This window comes from Salmo salar, chromosome 05, assembly GCF_965601325.2.
Source record: "Salmo salar chromosome 05, fSalSal1, whole genome shotgun sequence".
NCBI classification, from domain to species: domain Eukaryota; kingdom Metazoa; phylum Chordata; class Actinopteri; order Salmoniformes; family Salmonidae; genus Salmo; species Salmo salar.
In genome coordinates, this window is record NC_138295.1 from 29,635,450 (window position 1) to 29,648,238 (window position 12,789).

At 44.0% G+C, this 12,789-nt stretch overlaps 1 protein-coding gene across 8 annotated transcripts in view; it reads left to right on the forward strand.

Moving 5' to 3' along the window:
- The window catches only part of LOC106604565 (E3 ubiquitin-protein ligase RNF130), a 72,164-nt gene that overhangs the window by 38,081 nt on the left and 21,294 nt on the right, over positions 1–12,789 (forward strand). For 5 of the 8 annotated variants that reach the window (XM_045718031.2, XM_045718036.2, XM_045718033.2 and 2 more), the window contains exons 4-5: positions 1,179–1,441; positions 10,416–10,487. In XM_045718031.2, the coding sequence (XP_045573987.1) occupies positions 1,179–1,441; positions 10,416–10,487 (335 nt within the window). The remainder of the gene's footprint in view (positions 1–1,178; positions 1,442–10,415; positions 10,488–12,789) is intronic. The other 3 variants (XM_045718037.2, XM_045718032.2, XM_045718035.2) reach the window with 1 other exon arrangement.

Genomic DNA, 12,789 nt, shown 5'->3' on the forward strand with positions numbered 1-12,789 from the left:
GTTACTTCTTTCATCACAATGTTATTTTAATGTTGGAGGTACATTTTTTTTTAGCACAGAGCAGCCGTGGTGCTGGTGGTCTTACTCTCATGAGGATTGAGACAAATGTCCCTGGTGTGTGTGACATCAGTGTGCTGTCGGCCATTCGTCAATAATGGGGCAAGGTAAACTGCCCCGTACTCCTCTGGTCATCACTCTCTGTGCTGCTTCTGAAACATCACTTTACTGGTCTAAACGCACACACATGTAAACACACACTGGCACACACACACACACAAACACTGATGTACAGTAGACACGCTTACACACACACAGACACACAAAGTGCACTGTCAGCTGCTATTAGTGGCAAGGCAAGCTGTGGTAAAGAGCCCAGGGGGACAGAGAGGAGTCGTCTCCAGCAGTAACTTGACTCCCTCTGGCCTGTAGCAGTCAGCTGTCTGGATTTCACTAAAATGAAGACGATGATGATCACAGATGGCTCTACCACTGCTCAGTATAGTTTAAAAAACGATTAATATTTTCCACTGTCTAATGCTCTCTGCAAGTCATTGCGGTCATTGTCAATGAATGAATTGCTCTGCATGTATACCACATCCACTTTGTTGCTGTGTATAGGCCTGGACCAGGGACATAATAGTTCACATTTATTCGCATAGGGTATATTATTCAAATGATGAATATATTCACACATACATTTCTCCAGTCTCCACATGTATTTCCTCAGTCCATGGGACATTCAACCCTCCGTCACTACACAGTTGTTTTGGCTGAGCAGGTGTTTAGAACCCTGTGTTAATAAATTAGGAATGAGAATCTATTGACTGGCTCTGAGTGTTTTCATAGTGGCTAAAGAGATTGGTTCCACTTTGCCAGAGCTGGGAACTGTTCCTAGATCTGTAGATGTTGTTCATGACTTGGCTCTGTGGATACTGTCAATGTGGGTGAAGAGAAATTGCCTATGCAATTATTGTGTTATGCATCTGACATGTAAAAGCTGGCAGATACATATAGTGGAGGGAACATGAATAAGTGTATGCTAACTGACTGATTACCTCAAATAATGGATTGGAACTGACTGGCCATGGTTTTTCATTGGCTTGATGTGTCACAAAGAAAAGTTCTGGTTGGATTACCACTAAAACCTAGCCACTGTTAACTCCCCTCTACTCTCTCAGGTACAGGCGACACGGTGGCAGTGATGATCACCGAGTCTTACGGCAAGGAGATCCTGGGTCTGCTGGAGAGGAACCTGACGGTGCTGGTGAGTGTGGTGGTGGGCCAACACGGCCAGGCTAAGAACATCAACCGCGGCTCCCTGGTCTTCGTCTCCATCTCCTTCATCGTACTCATGATCATCTCCTCTGCCTGGCTCATCTTCTACTTCATCCAGAAGATCCGCTTTACGAGCGCACGTGACCGCAGCCAGGTAGGACATAGAGTATGTTTGCTAATGGTTACTCTTTCTATTACTGTCTGGTATTTATTTGGTGTTTATTTACTTGGGGTCCAATTTTTGTAAATTGAGATCCACACATGTAGCTCAAAGCCCTTTACCACATTTGAATGGTTGTATTGCAGTCAGGTAATAATATCACATTGTTTTAGATTTTTCTTTGGAAGGAGGGCACAGGTCCTGATATTAACACCCAAGGCTACAAAAATCCATCTTTTTTTTTATGTAAGAAAATATTATTTTTTTTACATTAGAGCGAAGTAGTGGTGACTCATTTTGCCGAGCTTGGAGCTTTTAGTTGAGGCATATGCTCTCAATGTCACTTTGACACACTGGTTTTCAGTTGTCTGTGACGAATCTGATGACTCATATCAGGTAAAGGAAGAGAAGAGCAGGTCAAGTGCCAGTTGTCCTCTCCTTCATGCCCTCCAGATGTTTGTAGTCTGGCTCGGTTGACCGCCCTGTGCTCTCTCTCGCTCGCTCTCTCCTGTTGGGTGGGGAAACCAGCAAGAGGAAGCAGCTATGCAATTTTGATGCTGTAAATTGCTTATGAATCCTTAATGGAGGATCGTTGTGGTAAAACTCTGCTTCCTCAGCGTCCGGCATCTTTGAAATACACACTCAACCCTTTCGGTTGGTCTAGTGCTAAGACGCTACCTTTAGTACCTGAACTGTAACAATCTAAGCCAAGATAGTAGAGGTTAGTGGGGCCCTGTCTCAATTATCTTAAATAGTCTAATTTCCTTTAGCCCCACAGTCCTTTCTGTGGAAAAAGGAAAGAATTCCAAAGAAGGAGCCATTTTAAGATTGTTTACAAACAGTCCTAATGTAGTATCTGCCAGTGAGGGACTCCTCTCTCAAGTCATCTGTCAGAAACAACCCCTCACCATGTTTGTCATTAAATTCTCTGGTCTCTATAACACTGTAGTTATCATTCGCTCTCTGAGGAGGCAAGAGGTGACGAACATTGATAGTGTAACCCAACAAACACACTCAAATGCCCAGTCAACAGCTTCTGCGTGTTTCCAAAGCTCACACCTCTCTCGCTCTCTCAAAAGGTATATTCTTTCACATTAGAGCACAGTATAAATCAGTGGGGTCAGTGTTAATGAGTGAAGAGCCACTAATCAGGTGAGTTATAAAGAAGTCCACTCTACTCTACACACTGATCCCTAGTCGTAGTGAATGGGACTGACCAGACCTACTTCCTCTAATCACAGGGGGAGTCTCTCTCTCTCTCTCTCTCTCACACACATGCATGTAGATGTGTAAAAATGATGCTAAATAATATTAAACTAGTCATCAATCTGACTCCATTATTATATGAATAAATGCAACAGGCCCTGTCTGTCTCTGGAGGATCTAGCAAGATAGTGAATCATTACATCACCAACTCACTAATGAACATGTCTTTCTTGCAATTATTGGTATTTGGTATTTTATTAGGATCCCCGTTTAGCTGTTACGAAAGAGGCTAGATACAATTAGCTAATCCTGGCGACCCAATGTTCTAGCATTCATTTATTGAGTCAAGTAGATCAGGGATGTCAAGGTGGTACCCAAGCATATGATGTGTAGTGTAACTAACAACTATCAAAATACCTACTAAATTATGAACGCATCTTAAATCTTCGAATTACTCTGTTAAACAAGGAATGCATTTACTCAATTCAACTAATAGGATTTATTAGTCACTAAATAATTGACACTTAAACAATTACATGAAATACATTACCGTCACGTGCTCCCTCTCTGGCCTCTAGGTCACCAGGCTGCTCGTTATGGCGCACACCTGTCACCATTGTTACGCGCACCTGCATGTCATCAGACTCACCTGGACTCCATCACTTCCCTGATTACCTTCCCTATATATGTCACTCCCTTTGGTTCCTTCCCCAGGCGTTATTGTTTCTGTTTCATGTCTGTGCGTTGTTCGTGTTTCTTGTTTTGTATTATGTTGCGTTTATTTATTAAAACACTCACTCCCTGAACTACTTCCTGACTCTCAGCGCACATCGTTACAATTACAGAGTAACACAGAGTATCAAATCAAAGTTTATTTGTCACGTGCGCCGAATACAACAGGTGTAGACCTTACAGTGAAATGCTTACTTACAGGCCCTAACCAATAGTGCAAAAAAGGTATTAGGTGAACAATAGGTAAGTAAAGAAATAAAACAACAGTAAAAAGACAGGCTATATACAGTAGCGAGGCTATAAAAGTAGCGAGGCTACATACAGACACCGGTTAGTCAGGCTGATTGAGGTAGTATGTACATGTAGATATGGTTAAAGTGGCTATGCATATATGATGAACAGAGAGTAGCAGTAGCGTAAAAGAGGGTTTGGCAGGTGGCGGGACACAATGCAGATAGCCCGGTTAGTCAATGTGCTGGAGCACTGGTTGGCCTCCCCAATTGATGTGGATGACAGTTCCCAATTGAGTAAATGACTATCACCTAAATAAGACTTAACATGGTTACACATGTCGCCAGTTCAGAATAATGTCGAAAATAAAAAACTGTGTGATGCACACAGGTGCTTGCTAACAAGTTCTCAAAGTATGAGCGAATTCACTGCTCTTTTAACCAAAGTCAAGCAGGAATGCACCACCAACCCGACTAAAAATGTCTGTGCACTTTGCTAGTGAAAACAAAAGGCAGGAACAACAAATACAGATTTTAAACTAATCAACTGAATGGGAATGATGACCAGACAACAGGAATGTGCCTAATCAGTCAACCCAACATTCAATTTCAATCCAATCACTTTAAAATACATCAACCAGAAAACATAATGCAATAAGACCCCACTGGGCACAGACGTCAGTTATATGAACGCAACATGAAACTATTTCAAAGATTTTACCGAGTTACAGTTCATATAAGGACATCAGTCAATTGAAATAAATTCATTAGGCCCTAATCTATGGATTTCACATGTCTGGGAATACAAATCTGCATTTGTTGGTCACCTTAATAAAAAAAAAATGTAAAAAGCCTTGGCTAGGATCTGAAAACCTATCAGTATCTGGAGTGACCACATTTTGCCTCATGCAGTGCGACACATCTCCTTCGCATCAGATTTAATCAGGCTGTTAATTGTGGCCTGTGGAATATTGTCCCACTCGTCTTCCATGGCTGTGCGAAGATGCTGGATATTGGCGGGAACTGGAACACGCTGTCGTAAATATGCTCAATGGGTGACATGTCTGGTGAGTATGCAGTCCATGGAAGAACTGGGACATTTTCAGCTTCCAGGAATTGTGTACAGATCCTTGCGACATGGGACCGTGCATTATCATGCTGAAACATGAGGAGATGGTGGAGGATGAATGGCATGACAATGGACCTCAGGATCTCTTCACGGTATCTCTGTGCATTCAAATTGCATTCGCCAAAATGCAATTGTGTTCGTTGTCTGTAGCTTATGCCTGCCCATACCATAACCCCACTGCCACATGGGGCACTCTGTTCACAATGTCTGCTATCTGCCCGGTACAGTTGAAACTGGGATTAATCTGTGAAGTGCACACTTCTCCAGCGTGCCAGTGGTCATCGAAGGTGAGCATTTGCCCACTGAAGGCGATTACTGTGCCGAACTGCAGTCAGGTCAAAACCCTGGTGAGGACGACGAGCACGCAGATGAGCTTCCCTGAGACGGTTTCTGACAGTTTGTGCAGAAATTCTTCGGATGTGGACAGTTTCATCATCTGTCCGGGTGGCTCGTCTCAGACGATTCCACAGGTGAAGAAGCCGGATGTGGAGGTCCTGGGCTGGCGTGGTTACATTTGGTCTGCGGTTGTGTCTCCAGTTGGACGTAGTGCCAAATTCTCTAAAACGATGTTGGAGGTGGTTTATGGTAGAGAAATTAACATTCAATTATCTGGCAACAGCTCTGGTGGACGTTCCTGCAGTCAGCATGCCAATTGCACGCTCCCTCAACTTAAGATCTGTGGCATTGTGTTGTGTGACAAAACTGCATATTTGAATGGCTTTTTATTATCCCCAGCACAAGGTGCACTTGTGTAATGATCATGCCGCTTTAATCAGCTTCTTAATATGTCACACCTGTCAGGTGGATGGATTATCTTGGCAAAGAAAAAATGCTCACTAACAGGGATAGACACACATTTATTTCAGCTCATGAAACGTGGGACCAACACTTTACATATTACGTTTTATATTTATGTTCAGTGTCATTTCATTGAAATGTGGAAACAACATTGCAGCAACCAGTGTGTTCCCAGTGAGACACATCAACATTCATAACTCTTTATGAACAGTAACATCCCTTTCATCAGTCTTCACACCCCTGACGGTGTCCCCAGGGTTCTGTGGGAGCGTCCCTCCCTGGTCCTGGTCCCGTCCTGGTGATTTCCACGGCGAAGGTGGGGCTCTCCTGTGAGATGTTACTATACAGCCATCCATCCGGACAATGCTATATTGAACCAACACATCAGGCTGCACACAAGTCGCTAGAATCATCTTCATCACTAGCCTTTGTCTCTTTTCCAACTACACGCACACATACAGGTCTCCACGCTGACCTTTTAGGTTCACGCGTGCGTCTATGTTGAACAATTTAGGCACACAAAAAAAATGAGGAGCACAATGAAAAACATTTGAGATAATGAAACTAGAATCATTCATTTTTCTAGGCGCACTGGTACCCCTAAATATAAATTCCAGGTCGCACAGCAAAATATTTAAGTGCCTATGAGAGTAAAATGGTTGCTCTGTACAACCCTGACAAACATACAGTGGAGGAAAAAAGTATTTGATCCCCTGCTGATTTTGTATCCCTGTGGCTCAGCATGGTGTTTGCAACACCAGCATGGTGTGTGCAAAGCCAGGGTTGTGGGTTCAATTCCCACGGGGGGCCAGTACAAAAAAAAAAAAAAATGGATGAAATGTATGCATTCACTACTGTAAGTCGCTCTGGATAAGAGCGTCTGCTAAATGACTAAAATGTAAATGTAAAAATGTTGTACGTTTGCCCACTTACAAAGAAATGATCAGTCTATAATTTTAATGGTAGGTTTATATGAACAGTGAGAGTCAGAATAACAACACAAAAATCTAGAAAAACGCATGTAAGAAATGTTAAATTGATTTGCATTTTATTGAGGGAAATAAGTATTTGACCCCCTCTGCAAAACATGACTTAGTACTTGGTGGCAAAACCCTTGTTGGCAATCACAGAGGTCAGACGTTTCTTGTAGTTGGCCACCAGGTTTGCACACATCTCAGGAGGGATTTTGTCCCACTCCTCTTTGCAGATCTTCTCCAAGTCATTAAGGTTTCGAGGCTGACGTTTGGCAACTCGAACCTTCAGCTCCCTCCACAGATTTTCTATGGGATTAAGTTCTGGAGACTGGCTAGGCCACTCCAGGACCTTAATGTGCTTCTTCTTGAGCCACTCCTTTGCTGCCTTGGCCGTGTGTTTTGGGTCATTGTCATGCTGGAATACCCACCCACGACCCATTTTCAATGCCCTGGCTGAGGGAAGGAGGTTCTCACCCAAGATTTGACAGTACATTGCCCCGTCAAATGATGCGGTGAAGTTGTCCTGTCCCCTTAGCAGAAAAACACCCCCAAAGCATAATGTTTCCACCTCCATGTTTGTCGGTGGAGATGGTGTTCTTGGGGTCATAGGCAGCATTCCTCCTCCTCCAAACACGGCGAGTTGAGTTGATGCCAAAGAGCTCCATTTTGCTCTCATCTGACCACAACACTTTTTCAACAGTTGTCCTCTGAATCATTCAGATGTTCATTGGCAAACTTCTGATGGGCATGTATTGTTGAGAGGGGGTCAAATACTTATTTCCCTCATTAAAATGCAAATCATTTTATAACATTTTTGACATGCATTTTTCTCGATATTTTTGTTGTTATTCTGTCTCTCACTGTTCAAATAAACCTACCATTAAAATTATAGACTGATCATTTCTTTGTCAGTGTGCAAACATACAAAATCAGCAGGGGATCAAATACTTTATTCCCCCACTGTAAACACTATCGCTGTCTCTCACTCTCCCACTCTTTTTCACTGTGTCTACACTACTGTTGCTGAATCACCAAATCACCAGCCTGTTTCATCAGTGGAAAGACACTGAACAAGTGATTTTCCTTCAACAACAGAGGTGCTTTACGAATGTCTCTCTCTCTCCACACTGTGACTGCAGGACTGTGGTTGAAAATTAGCCGGCTGGCTAAAACCGGCACTTTTTTACTGAAACGTTGATTAATGTGCACTGTCCCTGTAAAAATAAACTAAACTCAAACTTCATAGCTACAGATAGACCCTGTTCTCTCCACACTGTGACTACATAGCTACAGTTAGACCTTGTTCTCTCCACACTGTAGCTACAGATAGACCTTGTTCTCTCCACACTGTGACTACATAGCTACAGTTAGACCTTGTTCTTTCCACACTGTGACTACATAGCTACAGTTAGACCCTGTTCTCTCCACACTGTGACTACATAGCTACAGTTAGACCCTGCTCTTTCTCCACACTGTGACTACATAGCTACAGTTAGACCCTGTTCTCTCCACACTGTGACTACATAGCTACAGTTAGACCCTGCTCTCTCCACACTGTGACTACATAGCTACAGTTAGACCCTGCTCTCTCTCCACACTGTGACTACATAGCTACAGTTAGACCCTGCTCTCTCTCCACACTGTGACTACATAGCTACAGTTAGACCCTGTTCTCTCTCCACACTGTGACTACATAGCTACAGTTAGACCCTGCTCTCTCTCCACACTGACTACATAGCTACAGTTAGACCCTGTTCTCTCCACACTGTGACTACATAGCTACAGTTAGACCCTGCTCTCTCCATACTGTGACTACATAGCTACAGTTAGACCCTGCTCTCTCTCCACACTGTGACTACATAGCTACAGTTAGACCCTGCTCTCTCCACACTGTGACTACATAGCTACAGTTAGACCCTGCTCTCTCCACACTGTGACTACATAGCTACAGTTAGACCCTGCTCTCTCTCCACACTGTGACTACATAGCTACAGTTAGACCCTGCTCTCTCTCCACACTGTGACTACATAGCTACAGTTAGACCCTGCTCTCTCTCCACACTGTGACTACATAGCTACAGTTAGACCCTGTTCTCTCTCCACACTGTGACTACATAGCTACAGTTAGACCCTGTTCTCTCTCCACACTGTGACTACATAGCTACAGTTAGACCCTGTTCTTTCTCCACACTGTGACTACATAGCTACAGTTAGACCCTGCTCTCTCTCCACACTGTGACTACATAGCTATAGTTAGACCCTGCTCTCTCTCCACACTGTGACTACATAGCTACAGTTAGACCCTGCTCTCTCTCCACACTGTGACTACATAGCTACAGTTAGACCCTGCTCTCTCTCCACACTGTGACTACATAGCTACAGTTAGACCCTGCTCTCTCTCCACACTGTGACTACATAGCTACAGTTAGACCCTGCTCTCTCTCCACACTGTGACTACATAGCTACAGTTAGACCCTGCTCTCTCTCCACACTGTGACTACATAGCTACAGTTAGACCCTGCTCTCTCTCCACACTGTGACTACATAGCTACAGTTAGACCCTGCTCTCTCTCCACACTGTGACTACATAGCTACAGTTAGACCCTGCTCTCTCTCCACACTGTGACTACATAGCTACAGTTAGACCCTGTTCTCTCTCCACACTGTGACTACATAGCTACAGCTACACCCAGACGTCTTTGGCATCTCTGCAAAGATTGTGCCACTTATTTTCTCAGACGGGAATTACAGACATGAAGAACCATGCCTTAAAGAGGACAGAATGGTTTGTTTCTTGTGCCCTTTGTGACCTTTCATTGAACATTTTCCAGTTATTTCTCTCAAGTGTAAAATGCTGCATTAGTGCAAAATGCCTATGATTCTGGCTCTAGGTCTTTTGATATTGTCCCAATATAGTGAAGCCTTGCTCATTGGCACCTTAGTCTGCCCTTGGTTGAAATGACTGAAGATGAACTCTGAAAGAGAGCGGCTCTCCAGTTGGGCTGGTCTGTGATTCACTGACCTCTCTCCTGGTCAGAGGAATAAGGCAACCTCAGAGACTTTACACACAAATAGAGAACTTTTTTTCCAGAGGACATATGAGATAGATGTGGTTCTGTACAGAGAGGAGATATGAATGAATATATTGTACATAATAAAACTAGCATGAGAATGGAGTCATAGAACAATAACAAGATGTACTGTATAAGGAGATGGTGGCATAAGCAAAGGACTGTATAACATAACACCAACTACTAGCAACAACTAGCAACATTAACCAATAGTAAATGCACAAGTTTCAATAACATCCCTCACTGTCCATGCCCTCCATCTCTCTTGTCCACTTGGAGAGAGAATGAAGAGGCTCTGACCTGAGCAGGCAGAAGGACTGTCACGTGTCCTGCCCCCTAGCAACATCCCTAGCAACCTACTGGTGGAAGGTAGCAGAGGACACTGGGAGTTTGGGGAGACCGTATATGATCCCCTAGTTTCTCTGACACCATCTGGGGATGGTTTGAGTGAGCTACATGAAGTTCTAAAACTCACAGGCTGGGGAATTCAAATATAATATAATTATTCATACATTTTTATAGTACAACTCTCCCTAACAATCATGTCTTTGACTGGACAGGAAGTCAATGTTTCTGCACTGTTTTGCAATAATTCCCCAATAGTTTGAAATGTTTAAAGCAAAAAGGATGTTGAATTACTGTACTTCTATTCATGCTACACTATGGAGTTTGGGGAAATGAGTTTGAGAAGAGTATTTTTTTGTCGACTAAGTTATATTTCATTCCTATTGTTAATTCAACCCTCAGGCTACATTTGCTCTCCAGATTCACCTTAATATTATCTCCCTCCCCCTGCTCTCCCTCCCTCCCTCCCTTCCTCCCTTCTCTCTCTCTCTGCCAGCGTCGACTTGGAGATGCAGCTAAGAAAGCCATAGGGAAGCTGACAACCAGGACAGTGAAGAAAGGGGACAAGGTAAACCCGGCGGCACTATTTCTTGTCCATGTCACCCCCTGTCCAACCACTTAGTAACCTTCTCAACCATGCATTGCCATTTTTCCATGCTGTCTAGAGACATGGGATTGAGCCTTTCCAGAATTTGAGAATATCCAGGCTAGTTGATCTTGGTCCATAATCCAGCCTTGTCTAACTGATGTTAGGAAGAGATGATAAATACATTTCTGCCTGTACAAACCAAGACATTCCTCCCAATACCCATTCACGCTGTCCTTTCTTGGCTCTTCTTCTCTTCCGGACCAATGGTTGGTGGAAGGTTCACCATTAGTAATATGGCTTCTGCCATGTTTCTCTCGCTAATCAAATCCTTCCAGGAATGGTGGCCCTGAAGGATCTGACACAATGACGTTTATTATAGTATTAGGCTTTCTTCTTTATTTATGCCTCTCACCTCAAAGGGTTTACAGCTCCGAATGAGGTTGTCAAAGGTGATGGATGAGTGTATGGATGGGCGGACGGAAGGGTCTGCTTAAACGCTGTCTTTTTAGGTGATTGGAGACAAGCTGGCTGCAGCCATACGTGTCAAAGGAGAGAATTGATTTATTGATCGAGGGATCTTGCACTCTTGTGAATGTTAAATACAAACTCTGCTTGTGTTCGTTATTCAAATATTCCAGAATATGTGGTTGGTAGTCAACGTGTGTACCCAGAACAACTAAACGAAGACGAACGATGCAAATCCTTTCTAAATCCTCCTATAGTAACACCAGATTAATTTCTTACATTGATACATGCAATAAATCGTAGAAATCCCTTCTGACTGAAAAAGTGAAAAGCTAGTGATGTGTAACGGAGGTTCTTAGTATGTCTCCAGTGAAGACGAGTGTCAGGGCTGGCGGGGCTCGGAGGAGAGGAGAGCGGGTTGGTCCTCTCCGTCCGGCCCCTCCTCTCCTCTGAGCCCTCGTCAAGGTCAGACAGGTCTCTGTTCATGAATAAAACATGGGCCTTGGAGTGTGCCGCAGAAATTGAAACCTCCCATCTGGAGGAAGTCCGCCGGGAGTGATTGACCTCACTGAGCCGGATGTCGAGCTTGGATATTGGGGAGCAGAAGGATAAGAGGGAGGGGGGAGAAGATAGCCACTAAGGGGCCAAGGCTCTTGGTAGATAATACAGCCTGTTACAGTGATGACGGATATGACAACGGGCTACAGTGTCACTGGTCACAAATAACCAACCAGTTTCAGGCCACGACGCCCCTCTGGACAATAAATGATGTTAACCTTGCCCATGCTTGATGGCTTTGGACGTAAGAGCCCTTATGACTGAGTGGAAGGAGGGTTTGGGAGAAACAGCGACAACCGTGTGGTAGCTCTTCCCCTGCTGTAACACAATGGCGAGCTCTTGCCATAACCATCGACAGTCGACAAGGACTGCTTGCGTAACAAGCTGCAGTCAAGAGCTAATTACATTATACCTGATACTGTCGGGATACAATACGAAGCATTCTAAGCCAGTATGTTTGGCTGCCCTTTCCTTATCTATACAACCTTTTATATGGTTATTACAGCGAACACATAAATTCACTATTTGTGGACCCATGTGGGAACCTAAGCTGTAACTCTGGAGTTATGAGCAACATGCTCCATCACTTCTACTGTGTATCAGAAATTCATATAGCAGCATTCACTGCATCTCTAACATGTTACGGCTGCTATGGACTGTTATGCTATGAAGGTCATTAGTTTAATTAAACATTATTGCTCAGCTGGAGGGCCATTTCCTTCATAGACCAACAATAACACTATTGTCCAGCTCAGTCAAAACGGAAGCGCTATTGTTCAATTGATTGAAATACCAGTGCCAACATTAAAAGGTCAGCGCTGTCACCTATTTTACCAGTCCCTAGGACATGGACCAGGCCTCTGTCAACTCCATCTCCGTCAACACTGACGCTGGTCAACTCCGTGTCCACTTCACCACGTTCAATAGTGCACTGGTCAGCTCCGTGTCCACTTCACCACGTTCAATAGTGCACTGGTCAGCTCCGTGTCCACTTCACCACGTTCAATAGTGCACTGGTCAGCTCCGTGTCCACTTCACCACGTTCAATAGTGCACTGGTCAGCTCCGTGTCCACTTCACCACGTTCAATAGTGCACTGGTCAGCTCCGTAACCCATGTGTCACAGTCCATATAGGACACATTCAGGCCGCGTCAGGGACTATTCCATCACATCCGTAGCCAACTGATAACACATCAGTTCCGTCTCATAGTCCAAAGTGACTTGTGGTGGTGAGAGACACTTCTCTGCCCTTCCACAA